The 18,558-nt window shown below is 57.9% G+C and overlaps 1 protein-coding gene and 1 long non-coding RNA gene across 3 annotated transcripts in view; one reads left to right on the top strand and one right to left on the bottom strand.

The window, feature by feature from the left end:
• Positions 1-62: 62 nt before the first annotated feature.
• Positions 63-3,179, bottom strand: LOC118970758 (uncharacterized). The gene is made up of 2 exons (XR_005058852.2): positions 2,829-3,179; positions 63-1,490 (listed from the first exon to the last, which is right to left on the bottom strand). It is a non-coding gene; the product is annotated as an uncharacterized lncRNA (long non-coding RNA).
• A 75-nt stretch (positions 3,180-3,254) lies between these two features.
• The window catches only part of CHERP (calcium homeostasis endoplasmic reticulum protein), a 16,835-nt gene continuing 1,531 nt past the window's right edge, over positions 3,255-18,558 (top strand). Inside the window, exons 1-16 of one of the 2 annotated variants that reach the window (XM_037009514.2) lie at positions 3,255-3,382; positions 3,696-3,869; positions 6,195-6,379; positions 7,406-7,543; positions 7,766-7,917; positions 9,469-9,613; positions 9,709-9,798; positions 11,098-11,326; positions 12,044-12,219; positions 13,577-14,012; positions 15,228-15,466; positions 16,342-16,475; positions 17,178-17,264; positions 17,529-17,672; positions 17,746-17,862; positions 18,310-18,404. In XM_037009514.2, the coding sequence (XP_036865409.1) occupies positions 3,358-3,382; positions 3,696-3,869; positions 6,195-6,379; positions 7,406-7,543; positions 7,766-7,917; positions 9,469-9,613; positions 9,709-9,798; positions 11,098-11,326; positions 12,044-12,219; positions 13,577-14,012; positions 15,228-15,466; positions 16,342-16,475; positions 17,178-17,264; positions 17,529-17,672; positions 17,746-17,862; positions 18,310-18,404 (2,566 nt within the window). In that variant the 5' untranslated portion in view covers positions 3,255-3,357. The remainder of the gene's footprint in view (positions 3,383-3,695; positions 3,870-6,194; positions 6,380-7,405; positions 7,544-7,765; positions 7,918-9,468; positions 9,614-9,708; positions 9,799-11,097; positions 11,327-12,043; positions 12,220-13,576; positions 14,013-15,227; positions 15,467-16,341; positions 16,476-17,177; positions 17,265-17,528; positions 17,673-17,745; positions 17,863-18,309; positions 18,405-18,558) is intronic. The other variant, XM_037009515.2, reaches the window with a different exon arrangement.

Below are 18,558 nucleotides of genomic sequence, written 5' to 3'. Positions count from 1 at the left end.
TGAAAAGTCAGGATGTGTGATTTATGAGTCATGAGATAGCACAATAAAATTAGACTCAAAGCTTAACAGTTAATGACACACCTTTATTGAATAGAATAACATGGAAAACCCAAGAATGTGTGGCAGCTGGGCTTACGAAGCACACTCCTGAGGAATAACGGCTAGTACTGACAGCCCACAGCATGCCCGACAGCGGTGGGTTTTTGACACACAATCCCCTTTTTCATTGTTTTATTAACCTTATTTTACAGATGATGAAGTCCCAAAAACAAGTCACATGACTGTTGTCTGGGATCACACAGCTACCTACATCTGCCTCCAAAGCCCACTACCCACTCCATAGTTCTCAGGAACCATTCCCGAGAGAAGCATTTCCTGCAGTCCCTGGTAAAAGAGTCCCAGCAGGACCTTGAGAGGCTCTGCCCGGACAGGGCTGCCACCTCAAGCAGGGAATTGCTCTGCAGGGCCAGCTGTAGGAACAGCCCCGCTGTTCAGACAAGTCCACTCTCATACGAGGATGTCCTCTCCGAGACTGGAATACTCCTGCGTCTCCCAAGGGCAACTGCTTTGTGGCCAGAGGTCTGCCTGCTGAGGTATCATCAGGCCCAAGAAATGCTCTGTGCCCCTGGGCAGGACCGGACCTTGTTTCCACATCATTCCTCCTGTGGGCTCAGTTAGTTGACCACATGGGGTTGTTACTGCAGGTGATGAGTTGACTGTCACACCAAGTTTTGGCTTTACTGAGACGATAGGTCTCACTAGATTTACTCAATCACCCACTGCTTTTTAAATAACTTTTATTGTCTACATGGTTTTCTAAGTTTAAAAAACATTGTCAAAGCTAAAAAATTACCTATATGCAGATGTTAAGAAGAGTGAGATACAGTAGATCTATGTATAGAAGGAATAGTTTCCAAAATACATCACTGAGACATACAAATATGCTTATGGATACATAGTTTTATCTCTGAAAAGATACATCAGAAAACTGGGCAGAAACTGGCATACTGTGCCTATTTAGTAATCTGCATTTCCAGAAATATTTCCCCATGTTATTAAATATTCTTTGGTTTTGTGTGTGTACATGGTATCACAGTATCCCGTTATTATAATGTGCTCTAATTAAGCAGCCCCTATTGCAACAAATTTAATTACCATTTATGGGATAGGTTTACAGTGCACAATGTAGCGCACACATCTGTCTGGGTTAAATTTCTCATGGTCCGTTTGCAGGATCAAAGCTGGTATGGAGACGGTTTTAAACTTCTTTCCAGTTTGCTTCTCAGGTGGGTCCCTTCAGGAAGTTCGTCGCACAGGAGTATGGACTTTAACTTCTTCACTTCAGAGTCTTGTCCCCAAGTTCTTGGAGACCCTCTGTGCAGCAGCCTCTATTTCTAGTAACTCTCTCTACTGCCTTCTGGTTTGGCCCACTGAAATGAGCCTGGGTGAGGCCCTGTGATGCTTAAATTTTCAGTCTCTGCTAAATGGCACTGTAAATATGAAATGGATGTATCAAAGTAGTGGCCACAGGTGTACCATCTTTCTGAGGGGCAACTGACCAAGATCGGTGTTAAATGTGCAAACCCTTCCACTCAGGGTTATACACATACACTACGACACTTTCAAAAATGGTCTGAAAGTGGACCAACCCAAGACTCCAGTCTGGCTTCGATAAATTACAGCACATCCACACCACACTGTCCTATGCAGTCACTAAAGATGACCGTACAGATTCATTAACCTGTTTCGGTTCACGGATCCTCTTAAGAATCTGATAAATGCTGAGCATCTTCAACTCACAAGAATACCCATACGTACGACACTGCTTATCTCTCAAGTTCAGCCAGGATGGATCACACGTCAAAACTTCCTGTACAGATCTTTACTGGCATGGAAAAAATGCCCACACCATCCAGATTACTGAGCATTATATTAAACAGAGCAGACCCACGACGTTCCGGCTGCCTAGAGTGTTCGCATCGCTAGCTCCTGAATGGGATCTCAGTGAAACCTCACCTCCCAGTCTCACCTGATAACTCTTATCACTGTAGCCGGACCCTCCACCCCATCTAACAAGATCTTGGTGCTCTGCCGTTTCCTTAATGCTTTTGTAAGGATGTATTTCTTTACTGACTTACAGGTCTGCCCCTTACAGACTGTGGGCTCCCGAGAACAGAGCTCAGGTCTGACTTGTTCACCGTTGCATCTACGAGCCACAACCTGCCTGTCTTTTTGTCAACCAAGAAATGGTCTTCACTGGGGAACGTTTCCGATTAATTGAGGACAGGAAAGACTAACTTAAAAGCATTCCTTTTTCTCATTTGTACACCTGTATTTTAAAAACGGTACTCAAAGACATTTTGAGCCCCATCAACAAAAAGACGTATGGATATCTTTCTGGTTATACACCTTGACTTTGCTCCTCGGCCCTCAGAGCTTAAGATATTTGCTACATGGCCATTCACGAAAGTTTTACAGCAATAAAAAAGTATATCTAAAATACACGGACATCTAACTGCATAGGAAAACTAGAGAGGTATCGCCCAACAGGCGTCGGTGATGGCAGTCAAGTGGGTCAGATTCCGAGGGGGGCGCCCCATCCACTTTTCTCTGCCTTTCATCTGCCTTTCTCTTGTTGCTTATTGTTCCCCACAACTAGCAAGGATTAGCTTCTCGTTTTACAAGCGCTGCAATAGCATCTGCTTCGGGAAGGTGCCGTGCCCTGGGGCGCCCGCGGGTTGAGCCTCTGCACAGAAGCCACGCGAGCCGCACGGGGCACGGTCTGGGGCGGCGGGGGTACAGGTCCCCCGCCCCAAAGTCCTCCTTACCAAAGCACTGGGTCGAGAGAAAGGATCTTTGGAACCTCAATTAGCCAGGTTCCATCCCCGCCGAGCCCGTGGCTTCCGGTACTGCTTCCACCACCGGGCCAGCCCAGGAGACTGCTGGACGCACCTCACCGCTGCCCCTGAGCCGGGCAAGAGGTCAGGCGTCTGGACCCGCGGAGACGGCGGCCGGCCAGGCCCTCAGGCTGCGACACGAATCCCGAAAGGACACCCCAGCCGCGGCGAACCACAGCCCACCCGGGTCCAGACCGGAGCCCACTCCGCGCATGCTCGGGAAAGCCCCTGCGCGTGCTCGCTGCGGGCCCCTCCCGCGCGCCCGGCATCGCGCGGCTTCTTCCCGCCCGCCTCCTGCCCTCACTTCCGGGGTTTCCTAGCGACGGCCGTAAGTGGCGGGCGGAAGCTGGCCGCGAGGCCGGCCGTAAACGGCACCGTCGCGCCACTTCCGGCCGGCTTCCGCAGACGGCGCTTGTGGGCGATCGTGAGGCGCCGGAGGACGTTAGCGGTGGCCGGAGCCATGGAGATGCCGCTGCCCCCCGACGGTAAGGCTCAGCTCGACCTCGGGGGCTGTTTCTCTCTCCCCGGAGCCCTCTCCTGGCCCTCCCCGCCTCCCGGGGGCCCCGGGCCTGGGAGGGGGCGGGGCTCGGCCTCCCGGGCTCGGCGGCGGCCTCTCCCGCGGGCCCGCACTTCCCCGGCGCGCGTGTGGCCCCTGTCGGGACCCGTACAAGGGCGGGCTCTCCGGGGCTCACCCTTCGGGACCCTGGCCTGCCCGACGGGCGCTGGAACTCCGGGGCCCCCGGGTTTGGGCGGTCCTCGCTGACGGGGGCCTCGGGTGGCTTTTTCTCCGTTCACCAGACCAGGAGCTTCGAAATGTCATCGATAAGCTGGCCCAGTTCGTGGCTCGCAACGGGCCCGAGTTTGAGAAGATGACGATGGAGAAGCAGAAGGATAACCCGAAATTCTCGTTTCTGTTCGGAGGCGAGTTCTACAGTTACTACAAGTGCAAGCTGGCGCTGGAGCAGCAGCAGCGTGAGTGCGCTCCGGGCTCCCAGGCCACCCCCTCAGGCGATTCCTTTTCCCGATTCCCGTTCGGGCGCTGCCACGAACCGCCGCCTTTTGGGTCGCGTGCTCTTTCTCTCTGAATGTGGGGCAGCCCGACCTTAATGATACCCTCCGCCGTACCCGGGGCCCTGCCCCGAGCGGTCGCTGAGGCCAAGTGTAATGAAGAACGAGATTATCTAGCCTCCTTGGGGGCTCGTGATGACCTAGGTCAGAGAAATAGAGTGACTCCCGCAGTACTTCCTAGGCAGGAAGGCGTAGGGGTCGGACTGGGACCCTGGCGGCAGGCACTGCCTGACCTCCTTTGCAGACTCTGGGTTCAGCAAGGTTTTTGTGCATTTCACGTGCTCGCAGTCCAGGTCAAAAAGAATCATTCTGTGGGTTTTAGTTCTCGTGAGGTGTTTATCAGTGTTTTTTCAATTGGGCATTAGGATTCCGGCTCTATTCTCAGAGAGTTTAAGATTGGGTAAGGAATCACAGCTGGCCTTTAAATAATATATAGATGAATAGTCGCCAGTTGGTAAGCTCACTGGTTTAGTCTCGAATACCCAGCTTCTAGATGGTGGTGTTTGAATGACTGAGCAGGGGTTTGCCAAGTAGATGGGCACTGAAAGGTGAGTCCTTAACAGAGTGTTTGAGGAGCTGTGAGAAACCATGAGAGGCCCAGCGTGGCTGCAGCCCAGAGGTGTGTGGGTGGGGAAAGGGTTTGATCTGGAGTAGTACACAGCAGGGGGAAGTTTGAGTGTTCTCTCTCAGTCCAGAGGGTCTTCTGGGTGCCTGTTAAAGGTTTGAGATGGGGGCGGGCAGATCTGCTGCCTGAAATCACAGGCAAAATGTTGCCTGTGGTTATGTGTTGCCAGAGCAGCCATTCTCTCTGGCAGATCAACTTTAACCCCACTACTGGCAGTGGGCAACTACTTGAGAGTTCAAAATGAGAGGGAGGGGTTGGTTTTGTGTGGCCTATGAGGAGGGCAGGCTAGAGGGAGTGAGGCTCAGTGGGACCAGTGAGGCTGACATGAGTGAACAGGACAATTGGTGGTAACGGTCCGAATTACGTGAGTCACAAGGAATGGGCTTGGAGATGGATGGGATTTAGGAGCCAGTTGAATATTGACAGGAGTGATTTGGCCCCTGTGAGCAGGGGGCAAGAACTCCTTCCCCTGCAGGGTCAGAAATCTGGGGCTGCTGGGGCCTTGGTGCCATGACATGGGAGGGATGGTGTGCTTTTAGCAGGGGCAGACTGGGGCTCAGGAAACCGGATTCTGCAGAATGTGTCAAAGTTGGCCAGATGGAAAGTCAGGAGAGAAAAGTGTTCGTGCAGGGGAAGGCGCCTGAGGGGGTTCGGGAGTGGAAGGCACAACACTCAGGACTGCTGAAGCCCAGACAAGGGGGCACTCCTGGAGTGGCCAGAAGGGAGGTTGCAGAGTAGGGAGGGCTGGTTTGCCGAGGACTCCGGCTCTGGAAGCTTTGGGGGAACTCTTGAAGGGTTTCAGGACTGTCCTGGAGCAGCCCGTTCCCCACCTGGAAAGTTGGAGGAAATGGAGCCCCACGCTATTCTACAATCGCATTTCACAAACTCTGCCAAAGGACTAGATTTTGAGTTTCGTTTTAAAATTTGTGATGCATCGTGGAAAGCACGCATTTGCAAAGTACAATCAAAATGTGAACCAAGAAATGTCACACTGAAGTGCCACAATGCCCCATGCTATTTGACTACTTGTCTTAGTTTCCCCTGGGGCCGGCCTTCGGACCACACTCTGAGCCACAGCTGCAGTGAAGGGGACGGACTGCACATGGGGAGGCTACAGCGTGTACTTGGGGGTCTTGTGTGTTCCTGCTGGGGGCTGCAGGTTCACAGGCTCACTGGCTGGCTGGCTGGGGGTCCATGGTTTTGATATATTGAAAGTGAAGAGTAGAGTAGGGGACAGTTAGCAGAGGTGAGAGACCTCCTTGGGGAAGGGCTGTTCACCCAGCAGTGGCTGTGGCCTGGGTTTGGCATCATCTCAGACCTAGGTGACGAGTGGAAGGGAGTAAGCTTGGTCTGAGCCCAGTGGGCAGGACCAGTTAGTGGGCTGGAGAGGGCAGGTGACCGTCCCAAGGGTCTGCAAGGAGAGGATGCTGGTGGATGGGAAAATGGCTCGGCTGGGAGCTGTGCTGGGTGAGGAGGATGGGGGGCGGGCTCACAGGGGCCGAGTGCAGTGCAGGCGCTCCCCCCGGGGCTCCCAGGGGTGGTGGTGGGGCAGCTGGAGCCCTGCCGCCTCCTCACAGGGCTGCCTTTCCTCCTCTCCTGCCCAGTCCTTTGCAAGCAGCAGGCCCCAGAGCTGGAGCCGGCTGCGGCCCTGCCACCCCTGCCACAGCCCCCGCTGGCCCCCAGTGCGCCCATCACGCCGGCCCAGGGAGCCCCATCTATGGACGAGCTCATCCAGCAGAGCCAGTGGAACCTGCAGCAGCAGGAGCAACACCTGCTGGCCCTCCGACAGGTATGATCCCCCAAGCAGGTACAGGCCCCCCTCTGCGGCTGGGGGCACCTGCTGCCCCTTAGATAGGTACTGGCCCCTCCCCTTGTGGCCAGGGGCGGCTGCCTGGTGCTCGCCCCATTGCCCAGGGCCCAGCGCACCACTCTTATCACCCTGGTGCTCCCTGCTGGGCGTGTTCAGCCTCAGCCCTGATGCTACTCACAGGTTGCTTCTTGTTCCAGTAAGTCACCGCATGAGCTCTGATGCACACAGCCCGTCATGCTGGATGACTACCAGTAGGACTGTGTGTTACAGGTTGTGGGACAGAGTGCCAGGTAGCCTGTGGCTCTGCAAGCTAGGTCACCCCAGTCTCTTGGGGCAGGAACCCTTCACAGTCTGAGACTTCAGCCAAATACGGGAGGGTGAATTGTCAGAAAAATGAGATGAATGAGAAATAAGACATCTTAAAACACCAGCTTTACTCTGATTACTGGATTTGAGATGTAAAGTGACTGTCACATGACTGACATTTTGGAACACACCCTCAGTTTCCTCAAGGAGCTCTCCTCAGAGGCCGTGCGGCCTCAGCCAGCCCTGAGCCGACTGCAGGGCGCTGCTGCAGCCCCATTATCAGCCGTTCCTCAGATCTGGCCAGTCTAATGGGTGAAAGCCTGACATCGTATTTTAATTTCTGCTTCCCTGATTGTTAGTAAGGTTGCTTTCCCTCCCCCTGACTAGTGACCACATATATGTCTGTTGACACTCATCACTACGTTTTTTTGTATTTCTTGGGTTTGAGATTGTCAAGCAGGGTTGCTTGTTTCCTTGGCTCTGCATTTTTCTATCTGTTACGTCAGGGACAGACACCGTCTCCCGTTATGCCTTATCTCGCTTTATTCTCTGCCTGCCTGCCTGCTGGCCGTGGCTGTCCCAGATGTGGACACAAGGGACAGTACCTCCTGGTGCTGGGATGGGCTCTTAATGGGCCAGGCCAGAGAGTGCCTGGGCCAAGGTCCCTCCTCATGCAGTCTGGTGCCTCCTGGCCTCCAGGAGCAGGTGACGGCAGCCGTGGCCCACGCGGTGGAGCAGCAGATGCAGAAGCTCCTAGAGGAGACCCAGCTGGACATGAATGAATTTGACAACCTGCTGCAGCCCATCATTGACACATGCACCAAAGATGCCATCTCGGTGAGAGTGGGTGGGGGCCTAGTAGGGGCGGATCCTAGACTCCGGGGCTCCTTCGGAGCACGTCTGGGGTCAGGACAGTACACAGGCAAGGTGCGCCGCTCCACAGGTCGGGAGGGAGATGGAAGGAGGCAGAGGCCTTGCGCTGTGCCCCACTTGCCACGTGCCTGCGCACTGTGGCCAGAGGGGCATGCAACCTGCTCACCGTCAGCCTGGCTGTTGCAGGCCGGGAAAAACTGGATGTTCAGCAATGCCAAGTCCCCGCCACACTGCGAGCTGATGGCAGGTCACCTGCGGAATCGCATCACTGCCGACGGGGCACACTTTGAGCTTCGGCTGCACCTCATCTACCTGATCAACGACGTGCTGCACCACTGGTAAGTGCCCCACCAGCTCTGCCTTCCCTCCAGCTCCTCCCAGCTCCTCTTGGGTACCTGCTCTGCACCTAGGAGCTTGGCCTGGCCTGGGACTGGGTGGAGGTCACTTGTCCAAAGACCCTGTGTGAGGGTCGGCCTGAGCTGTGAGCCCTCTGTGGGGAGGACACTGACCCCAGATCCCTCCCCCTCCCTGGACTCTCCATGCTCTCCTTGCTCTCCTCGGGGCAGCTTCGGGGTGTCTTCCAGGATCTCTGCACCAGCTGCTAGCTCCCCATCACTCATCTGCACACACACACCTGTCACCTGACTGCTCACCTTCAGGGTCCCTCCCATAGGGTCTCCTTCACTAACCCTGTCCTACCCCACCTAGCCCAGCCCCCCACAGCCCTCCCAAGGGCAGGCCGTATTTACTTCTGTGTGGCCTCTTTGGTGCCTCATGATAAAGGATAACAAGAAACCAGATACCTGAGCCACAGCAGCCCAGGGAGGGCACAGCGGGAGCACACGTTGCTGTGAGGCCGGCATATAGCCGTCAGGCCTGGCTGCCATGCTTGGCTCTGAGCTGGGCCAGGCTGGAGGGGGCAGCTCCTGAGAGCAGCAGAAACAGGCCCGGCCTGCACCCCACGCCATGCGGCTCCAGGTCCTGCCCCTTCCCATTGCCCGCGCCACCTGGCAGCACTCCCTGTTTCTCTGCTTTTGGGAAATAAGCAGCCACTCGGAACTTCCTCTGCCCTACTGCTTCCACCAGCCACTCTGCTGACTCCAGATGGCCCTGCAGAGACAGCCCTGTTTCTGGCTATCCTCTAGCCATGCTCTTTTTGAGCGCCGCTCTGTACGGAGGCCCACCCTGTCCTCCCTCCCACACTGCTCTCCCTTTCCTGACCCGGCTTTCCAGCTCCGGGCACTTGCTGCTCTCTCTGAGCTCTCTCTGGTGAGCTTAGCACCAGAAGGTGTTTGAGCTGCTTGCCTTCTGCTCTGCGTCCTCTACCACCACCGTGCTGGGGGCCTGGGGTCATCTCATTGCCCAGCTGCAGGGCCTCTATACCCATTTCTACACAGAGCGTACCCCAGAGACAGTGGGGCAGGCTAGGGACCCCAGCATCCTGGCATGCCCTGCACACTCCCTCTGCCTCCAGAAAGGTGGGGCCCAAGCCCGGGTTTCCTCGTGGGAGGGGGGAGCAGTGCTGAGCAGGGCTGTGTGGAGGGCTGGGTGGACAGGCCCCTGAGCCTGCAGCAGCCCTTGCCCGCCCTTTACTGCCAGCCAGCCGGGGGCTCCTCCAGGCGCTCTGTCCATCTTCAGTACCACCTGGGAAGGAAGGCTTACTGTACTGGTGGGCCAGCTGAGGTGGCAGGCTGTTGCTCCAACAGTCCCCAGGCTCTTCTTTCCCTCCTCCCACTGCTGTGGGTGTGTCACTGGGGCCCAGGCGCCAGATCAGGTCTTGGGAGTCCAGTCCTCTTCCCAGCTGGGTTGGGGGCCCATTTCCAGAGACGGCAGAGGGTGCTATGGCTAAAGCCGCATGGTAACGGGCACGTGGCCGGGTCCCGCCCCAGGGCCCTGACGCGCGGAAGGTCTCTCCCTCACAGCCAGCGCAAGCAGGCCAGGGAGCTGCTGGCCGCCCTGCAGAAGGTTGTGGTACCCATCTACTGCACCAGCTTCTTGGCCGTGGAGGAGGACAAGCAGCAGAAGATCGCCCGGGTACGGGGCGGGGCTGGCAGGGGTGCAGGACGGGCTGGGACTGGGGGCACTGCCTTCCCCGCTGACAGGGCCTCTCCTTCCTGCCCTGCGTCCAGCTTCTGCAGCTCTGGGAGAAGAACGGCTACTTTGATGACTCCATCATCCAGCAGTTACAGAGCCCGGCCCTAGGCCTCGGCCAGTACCAGGTGTGTGCCACTGCCACCGCACTCCCTGGGGTGTGCAGCCGCCACCCCAGCCTGTTTCCAGAAGTCAAGGCTCACACTTCCTACCCCTGGCAGACCGCTGGTGGGGCAGTGACCTCAGAGCCCAGGTGTGCCTCTGGGGTGGGTTTGAGCGCTGGGAGGCAGGGTCTGAGTGCCGCCTCTGGGGGCCTCACCCCATCACAGGAGCCCAGGAGCCCTTCACAAGAGCCCACCTGGCTTTTTCGTGGTGCATTTGTGACCTGGTTGCCTGATGGAGGTGCTGCTGTGGGCAGGTCTTTGGCCTGTCTGCTTGGTGCTCCAGGCAGGCTTCCACACGACGGAAGCACGAGGAAGCCCCAGTATAGTCTAGGTTGCCACAGTCACAGGCCATGCAGTGTTCCCTGTGTGCGCTTCGTTCTCTCTCTGAGAAGCGTCTGCCCTGTGGGCCGACAGAGGGCCAGGTCTCCTTGGTCTCCTGTGCGTCTGCGCCTTCCACAGCTGCTCGCGGGACAGACAGCACTCACACCCGTTCCTCAGGTGGGGCGCTGCCGCCTTCCTGCAGAGGTCTGGCTGAGGGGCAGTAGCTGTATGCTGACTTTGTCCTCTGTGACACTCCTGACCACCACCTCCCCACAGGGGAGAAGCTTTCTGCCCAGAAAGGCAAACAAAAGGGAGCTTCATACTCTCTCCAAATTTCACCCACTTTGTTTTTGGTTGTTGTCAAAGGAAAGCCGACTCCTACCATCCTTCTGCAGGGACATTAACACTGCTCTCCCCCAGAGGTGGTGGCAGTGGCTCACTTCCACTGAGCCACCCTCTTCTCTTCCCACATTATGTGGTAGTTCACCGACTTCCCCAACCCTCAGAGTAGGTCCCATTATTGTCCCATTTTACAGATGGGAAAACAGCCTTGGGGAGGCTGTGACTTGCTCAAAGTCATGCAAGGAGTGAGAAGCTCGGCCTGGGACTATGGCCTAGAATATTCGTCGGCCACTTGTGTTTAGTGGCAGCGTGGCAGGTCAGGGCCTGGTTGTTGTCTGTTGCTTGCTCCTGTTGCCTGGGGGTCAGATCGCGTGGCAGCGAGCACCCTCATCACCGGCCTCCAGCCAGACTCGTGCTCTTTTCTTCAAGACCGTGTTGTTTTACAAGACAGTCATCTGCCTGCTCCAGGCCCCTGTGCCTCCCTGCCCGGGTAATGCCCTGACTTCTGGGTGCTTTCCAGGCATTTCTAGAAGGTGTGGGACCAGGTGGTGAGCCCAACGATTCACGTCCTGAATACCAGTGGCTCCCCTCTCTTTGCAGGCGACGCTTATCAATGAGTACTCCTCTGTGGTGCAGCCAGTACAGCTGGCCTTCCAGCAGCAGATCCAGACCCTCAAGACTCAGCACGAGGAGTTTGTCAGCAGCCTGGCCCAGCAGCCGCAGATGCCCATGCCGCAGATGGAGGCGGACGTCAAGGCCACGCCCCCGCCACCTGCCCCGCCCCCGGCCCCCACGCCCACCCCCGCTATCCCGCCAACCACCCAGCCTGGTATGGGGCTCCCCCTGCACCCGGCTTTAGGAGCTTCTTCCCCAGAGCAGGACTCTAGGGCTGTACTTCAGGCCCAGCCCTCGGGTCAGAGTCTAAGCTTTACACATGCTGGGCAGGGCACCTCACGGGCAGGAGTAACTAACTCTTAAGCCCAGATGATTCCTTTCCTCACAGAACAGAACACGCAGGTCATTTCTCCATACTAGGATAACTTGTACAGCAGACGGACAGGGGCAGGGAAAGAATCAAAACAGATTCTAGTGTCACTTCTGAACCCTGATGCAGAAATGCTAAATAACATTGTAACAATTGAAGTCCAGCAAAGCATTTCAAAAATACATCACGAACAAATAGGATTTGTCCTGAAAATATGTAAGAATGGCTTAAAGCTAGAAAGTATGATAAGATAATACATGAGGCAGGAAGAATTAACTAGATGCAGGAAGATGTTTCGTAAAATTCAAGCATAAAAATTTGAGCAAACTACAGTCGATATGGCAAGAGTTAGTTTATCATGGAGCTTCCAAAGGAGGGGGTTCTCACGCAGGGTCGGTCTCCCCTCCCTCCTGCTTTCCTGGAGGTGGTCCTGACTGGGAGGACTGCGAGGCGAGGTGTGGAGGGAAAGGGGCTCCCCAGCCAGGGGCGGCCCCCAGCAGTCTCACGCCGCGCCTCCCGCTCTCAGTGGCCCCCGCTGATTGCTTTCTTGCCTGGCTCTAGATGACACCAAGCCGCCCATCCAGATGCCCAGCTCCTCTGAGTATGACGCGCCCGGAGGGCTCCAGGATCCTGCCGCCCCCGGCTCCCGCGGCCCTGGGCCCCATGACCAGATCCCTCCCAACAAGCCCCCATGGTTTGACCAGCCTCACCCAGTCGCTCCTTGGGGTCAACAGCAGGTATTTCAAACTTGTGGTGTGGGCAGGTGGGCAGCCTCTTAACACCTGTCGGCAGGGAAACGAGATTCAGCAGCTGAGTCCAGGCTGGGCAAGGGTGTGCATGCGTAAAGCACCTTCTTCCCGGGGAGTGACTGCAGAACAAGAAAAGCCATCGCACAGCTTCTCTGCAGTGCAGATCCCTGTTTTCCCATGAGTGCTGGTAAATTTCACAGGGTTGAGTATAACAAAGTGATTCGTTTCTTTCCCTTTTTAAAGTGGTTTAACTAGCACAGTATCATCATTTTGTCTCCCTGAGAAGAACATGCTTTCACAAGGAAAGGGAAGGTCACAAGTATCAGATTGGTGGTGTTTTCTGGGGCTCAGACACTGGTCACATCCTCCTGTTCCTTGGGGCCGGAAGCTTCCAGGCCAGGGCGGGGGCCATCGGGGGCTCTCTCGTCTGGCACAGCAGGGCCTGGGCCTCTCCTGGACGTGGTCGTGTCCCTCCCTAAGCATGGAAGGGAGACAGCGCTGCCCTGACAGGTGGGCGTCGGCCCCCTGAGCCCCCCCCCCCCCCCGCCCACCCTCAGTTTCAGGACCAGAGAATTCACTTCATGGAGGAGTGGGCACAGAGACAGCCCCCACCTCCGCACACCAGCTGTGAGCAGGTCGGCCAGATGCTGCGATTCTTGTGGAAATAGAGGCCATTAGCATTTCTGGGTTCCATTGTCTTCCCTGGACTGGAGGGATAGGCTCACAGCCACAGGGCCCCCTCACTGAGGGTCTGCCCCCTGTCAGCAGTGTGCTTGGCCTGGCCTGCCCCCATGCCCTCTTACATTTTGAAATAGTTGCCATATTTAAAATCTGGCTTTCTGGCTTCTCTTCAGAGACGTAAGGCCTGGTGGCCTGGGCCAGCCCCCTTGTGGTGATGATGGTCAGGAGAATCCAGCAGCCATGACCCTAGAGGTGGCCCTTGCTTGGCCTCACCTGAGCCTGTCCCACCCTGGCCCTAAGTTTGGGGTCGCGGTCTCTGCTTAAGGCTTCTGGGCAGCAGCTGGGTGAGATGCGGGGCTTCTGTTGCCTTCAGCCGGCACAAGGACATTTCCTGGCGTGGGGCCCCAGGAGCAGACCCTTGGCAGAATTTAGGGGTAGCTGTTTATGTGGGAGGTGACCCAGGAGCCAGTGCAGGTGAGAGGAGAGGTGACAGAGAAGGCACTTCATGGGGTAGGTGTTAGTACACTGGCAGCCACCAGGCACGGGTGTGGGGCTGTTCCAGGCCCAGCATTTGGCCTGCCCGGCCCTGCATGCTGCAGCATGGGAGTGGGCCCAGGGGCGCTGCAGTCTCCCCAGGGGCTTATGCCAGCTCTTTGCCTTACAGCCTCCTGAGCAGCCCCCCTATCCACACCACCAGGGTGGGCCGCCCCACTGCCCACCCTGGAACAACAGCCATGAGGGCATGTGGGGTGAGCAACGTGGGGACCCCGGCTGGAATGGCCAGCGTGATGCGCCCTGGAACAACCAGCCCGACCCCAACTGGAACAGCCAGTTCGAGGGCCCCTGGAACAGCCAGCATGAGCAGCCGCCCTGGGGCGGGGGCCAGCGCGAGCCGCCCTTCCGCATGCAGCGGCCACCACACTTCCGAGGGCCCTTCCCACCACACCAGCAGCACCCACAGTTCAACCAGCCGCCACACCCGCACAACTTCAACCGCTTCCCGCCCCGCTTCATGCAGGATGACTTTCCCCCACGCCACCCCTTCGAGCGGCCACCCTACCCGCACCGCTTTGACTACCCTCAGGGAGACTTCCCTGCTGGTAAGTGCCAGGTGCCCACCTCCCTCCCCTGCCCCTTGTTCCCTGAGAATCCAGGCCATCAGCTCAGAGGAAGCACCTGACAGCCTGGCCTGGAGCAGGGCATTGGCACTGCTTGAGTTCCTAGCTCTGTGTCCTGGGTGCTTCACGTCCAGGTGACAGGCAGAGGGTCGTGGAATGATAGGAGTGTGGCCTGGGTCCCCAGAATGATGGGGAGATGAGGAGGACAGATTAGTGACCCCAGGGTCAGCTCCTGCCCCACACCAGGCTGACTAGATGTGCCGCCCAGTCCCTTTTCCACACATGTGGGAGCAGGGCCCTCACTGTCCCTCAGATGAGGGGAGACACAGGGTTCTGAGAAGAGAACTGGCTCCCAAGCCACAACAGGGCACAGGCGGGGTGCTGTGGGGTGGTGCCTAGGACTTGGCATGGCTTGGGCTGCTCCTCCCTGGGCCTTGGTTTTTTCCAAAGCATCTTCAGTTTTGTGGATTTTTTTTTTTTTTCAGAAATGTTCTTTTCTATGGCTGCTTTTATCTTTTAGATGCATTTTTTTACTATAAATTCAGCTCAGAGACTACCTGGCACACTTGTTGCTTGTACTAGTCTCCCAGGGCCACCCTTACCAAGCTCCACCAACCAGGCAGCTTAACAAGGTTTACTCCACCGTCCTGGGGGTGGGCGTCCCAGGTCAGCGCGCCGGCAGGGCTGGCTCCTCCTGAGGCTGCCCTCCTTGGCGTGTAGACGGCCATGTTCCCCATGTCCGGTGCAGGCGTCCCTCTCTGCGTGTCTGTGTCCTGCTCTTACAAGGACGCTAGTCAGGACACACCCCCCAGAGGACCCCATTCTAGGTTAATCACCTTTTCAAAGGTGCTGTTTCCCAATACAGTCACGTGCTGAGGTCCTGGGGTGAGTTTGGGAAACGCAGCTCAGCCCATGACTTTGCTCTTTTGAAGTGCGAGTCCCCCTATGGCCCTTGCCCGTGAGGCTGTGAGGGACGCTGTGGGGGTAGGAGGGCCGTCCTCTCATTGCCTGCGCCGTCCAGGCGTGTGGAGCAGCAGGAGAGGTGTCAGCGGGGCTGCCCTGAATGTGGGTGTTGGCTGCTGGCCCCCCACCAAACCCCTTTCCATGGGCACTTGTCACCTCAGCAGTCTCCACCGAGCTGTGGCACCCGCCAGCTCTTGGCTTGCTGGCAGGCCTGAGACAGTTTCTGGTTTGCAGAGATGGGACCCCCTCACCACCACCCTGGCCACCGCATGCCTCACCCTGGGATCAACGAGCACCCGCCCTGGGGTGGGCCTCAGCACCCTGACTTCGGCCCTCCTCCCCACGGCTTCAACGGCCAGCCCCCCCACATGCGACGACAGGGCCCTCCCCACATCAACCACGACGATCCCAGCCTGGTGCCCAACGTGCCCTACTTTGATCTACCAGCTGGGCTGATGGCCCCCCTGGTGAAGGTAATGTCGCCACAGTGACCTCCCAGCTCGTTAGCACATGGCTGTGCTGGCGCCTCTGTCTCCACGTGAAACACGCGTGGGTGTAGCCCGTTTCCCGTGAGTCCACAGAGCATGGCTTCCTGGGGCCCTTTCCCTCCCACCATCTTCTGCATCCCATGAACTTGACCACATAGTCAGGGAGAAAGCTAGGTGCGTTCCTGAAGCAGGAGGGAGGGAGTCCGGGGCCCCTCTGCTCCTCCGCACGTCCCTGCCAGTGCTCCAGGTATTGTGGCCGTGAGTGGGCTCAGCTCGCTGATGCTCTTCTTGGTCCCAGCGCTGGGAAGCTGCCTGGCCCAGGCTGGCAGCAGAGGCCCTTCTCAGAGAAGGACGGCCGCTGAGCTGTGCCTGCAGGGGCAGCATGAGAGGAACGAGGCATCAGTTCAAGATGAGGCTTGCCAAGAGAGACTGGGCTCAGGGGATCGTGGGGGCCCTTCTGGCTCCGCCACCTCCTGACCCATTCGAGGTGCTGTCAGGGTGAAGTTCGTCAGGTCACCCCAGGCAGTGTGGTAGTTGGGGCTGCTCTGACGCAGGGAGGTCATGCCCCAAGACAGCAGTCTGCAGAGGGGCATCCGGGACCCACCGCATGTGTGACACCAAGGGGTCCATGTCTTCCATGTGCGTTTTCTGGAGAGTTCCTCAGGCCCTTTGGGAGCTAAGCCACTGGTGTGGCTGCAGCCCACAAGAAGGAGCTTCTCCCAGGAAGGGCAGGATGAGGAGCTCCGATGCCCAGCGTGGCCCTGACACCGGCTGGGACCGTGTCCCCTGTGCCCCTGCAGCACCCTGGGTGGGCCTGAGGGTCTTCACAGGGCATGGCTGATCACTGTTCTCCACTGCAGCTGGAAGACCATGAGTACAAGCCTTTGGACCCTAAAGACATCCGCCTCCCACCCCCGATGCCACCCAGCGAGAGGCTTCTAGCAGCTGTGGAGGCCTTCTACAGCCCTCCCTCCCATGACAGGCCCAGGAACAGGTATGGGGCTCGGGGAGACCAGGCAGGGGCTGGTGACGGCCCCCTCCCAGCCTGTCTTCCCAAGTTTGCTTTTAGGAAAGACTTGTGGCAGCCATGCCTTCTGCCCAGGGTGGTGTGAGGCCCGTTGAGGAAACGTAGCAACCTCTTAAGAGAAAACATTAATCTGTCCAAGTTAGGAGGGCCTGCTGCCCCCTGGCTGTGGGTGGTGTGTGTCCCCCGTGCCGTAGCCTAGAGGAAGGGCTTTTCTAGTTGGGACACACAAGACATCATGGCGGACGTGGTGGCCACTGCCACATATGCCAGGTTGTCACAGCGCCCCCTAGGGATACCTCCCCTAGCAGGTGCGTCCTCTGCCCTGGGCCAAGCCACAGGCCTGTCCACCCATGAGTCACAGCCCCATGCCCCCACTTACGGCTGGCGACCACAGGCTCTCAGACCCTCCTCAGCTATTTGGAGGAACATTGATGTGGGAACAGATAGAGATGGGTGGAACCTCTTCCCAGCAGGCGGCCTGGCCCCCCCCACCTGCTTCCTTGTCAGCAGGGGCAGCCCCCTGGTAGTGACACCTGAGATCCACGCTCAGCGTCCTGAGCAAATGAGGGCCGGGAGGGCAGCCTGCCAGGGGCTCATCCCCACTGACCTTCCGTCAGCTCCCTGTGGGTGGGAGCAGGCATGCAGTCACATGGGGGATGTGTCTTACAGCGAAGGCTGGGAGCAGAATGGCCTGTACGAGTTCTTCCGGGCAAAGATGCGGGCCCGGCGGAGGAAAGGCCAGGAGAAGAGGAACAGGTGAGCGCCCCATGCCTGCCACGTCCCACCACGCCTTCCACGGGGCACCTGTCGTGTCAAGCCTGAACTCGGAAGGGGGTGGGCTCTGGCCTCCGCCTGAGCGTCAGGTCTCATACGGCGCACCGGGGCACCGCGGCGCCGGGAGCTTTCTCCCTGGGTCAGAGCGCCAGCCAGGCAGGAGGTCTGTGTTAGCCTCGGAGCTCAAGGCCCCTGCGCACCTGGGCTCCTGCGGAGGCCATGTGCTCACCAGGCCTCTACCCGCAGCGGCCCCTCCAGGTCTCGGAGCAGATCCAAAAGTCGGGGCCGCTCCTCTTCCCGCTCCAACTCGAGGTCCTCCAAGTCGTCCGGTTCATACTCGAGGTCGAGGTCGCGCTCCTGCTCCCGCTCCTACTCCCGCTCCCGCTCCAGGTAGGCCGGGCCCTGCCCTGGGGGGCATGAGGCCACAGTGCAGCCGGAGATGCTGACCCTGCCCTCCCCACAGGAGCCGCAGCCGCTCCCGCTCCTCGCGCAGCCGCTCCCGCTCCCGCTCCCGCTCCCGCTCCAAGTCCTATTCTCCGGGAAGGAGACGTCACTCACGGTCCAGGAGCCCCACCCCGCCGTAAGATTTCTGTCTTAACTGTCCAGTGAGCCTCTGGGACCCTCTGATGCTTTGCTGTGAATGTTGAGACGTGTCGTTAGAAGACGAGCCCACAGAGGTCTGTGCCGGGGCCGCGCCTCAGGGACCCCAAGCACTAGTGCAGTGGCAGTGGCTGCTCGTCTCACCATGCTCTCCCCTCTTACTGTCAGGCTGTAAAGCCCGAGGTGGCTCTGACCGTTCCAGGGCCTCGGTGTACCTGCCCTTGCTCAGTGCAGGGCCAGCCAGTCCTCATAGGGCACCCTTCTCTGGCTGGTGAAGACGGTAAAGGAGAAAGAGAGACACTGTGTGTGCGCTCGTAGGCCGGCGAATGTTCACATCACCTATATACACACTGTAACATCCTAAGAATTTTCATCCCAATAAATGTATTTGTTCTTTTTTAAAAACCATAACCTGCCTTAATTTTAGTTCCTCGGCTGGTCTGGGTTCTAATTCAGCACCTCCTATACCTGACTCAAGGCTCGGGGAAGAGAACAAAGGCCATCAGATGCTGGTGAAAATGGGTAAGGCTCCTGGGAGGTCGAGTGGCCTGCTCTGGGCTCTCGGGGTTGGGGAGCCTGGTGACCCAGTGCCAGAGCTGTTAGAGGGCAAGCCCACAGGGCTGTGCCAGGCATCCTTTCTCACCATGGCAGTTTCTGGCAGTGAACCACACGGCTG

Source organism: Manis javanica, chromosome 13, assembly GCF_040802235.1.
Source record: "Manis javanica isolate MJ-LG chromosome 13, MJ_LKY, whole genome shotgun sequence".
NCBI lineage: Eukaryota > Metazoa > Chordata > Mammalia > Pholidota > Manidae > Manis > Manis javanica.
Note: the sequence above shows the minus strand (reverse complement) of the source record. Positions and strands in the feature narration are given on the sequence as shown.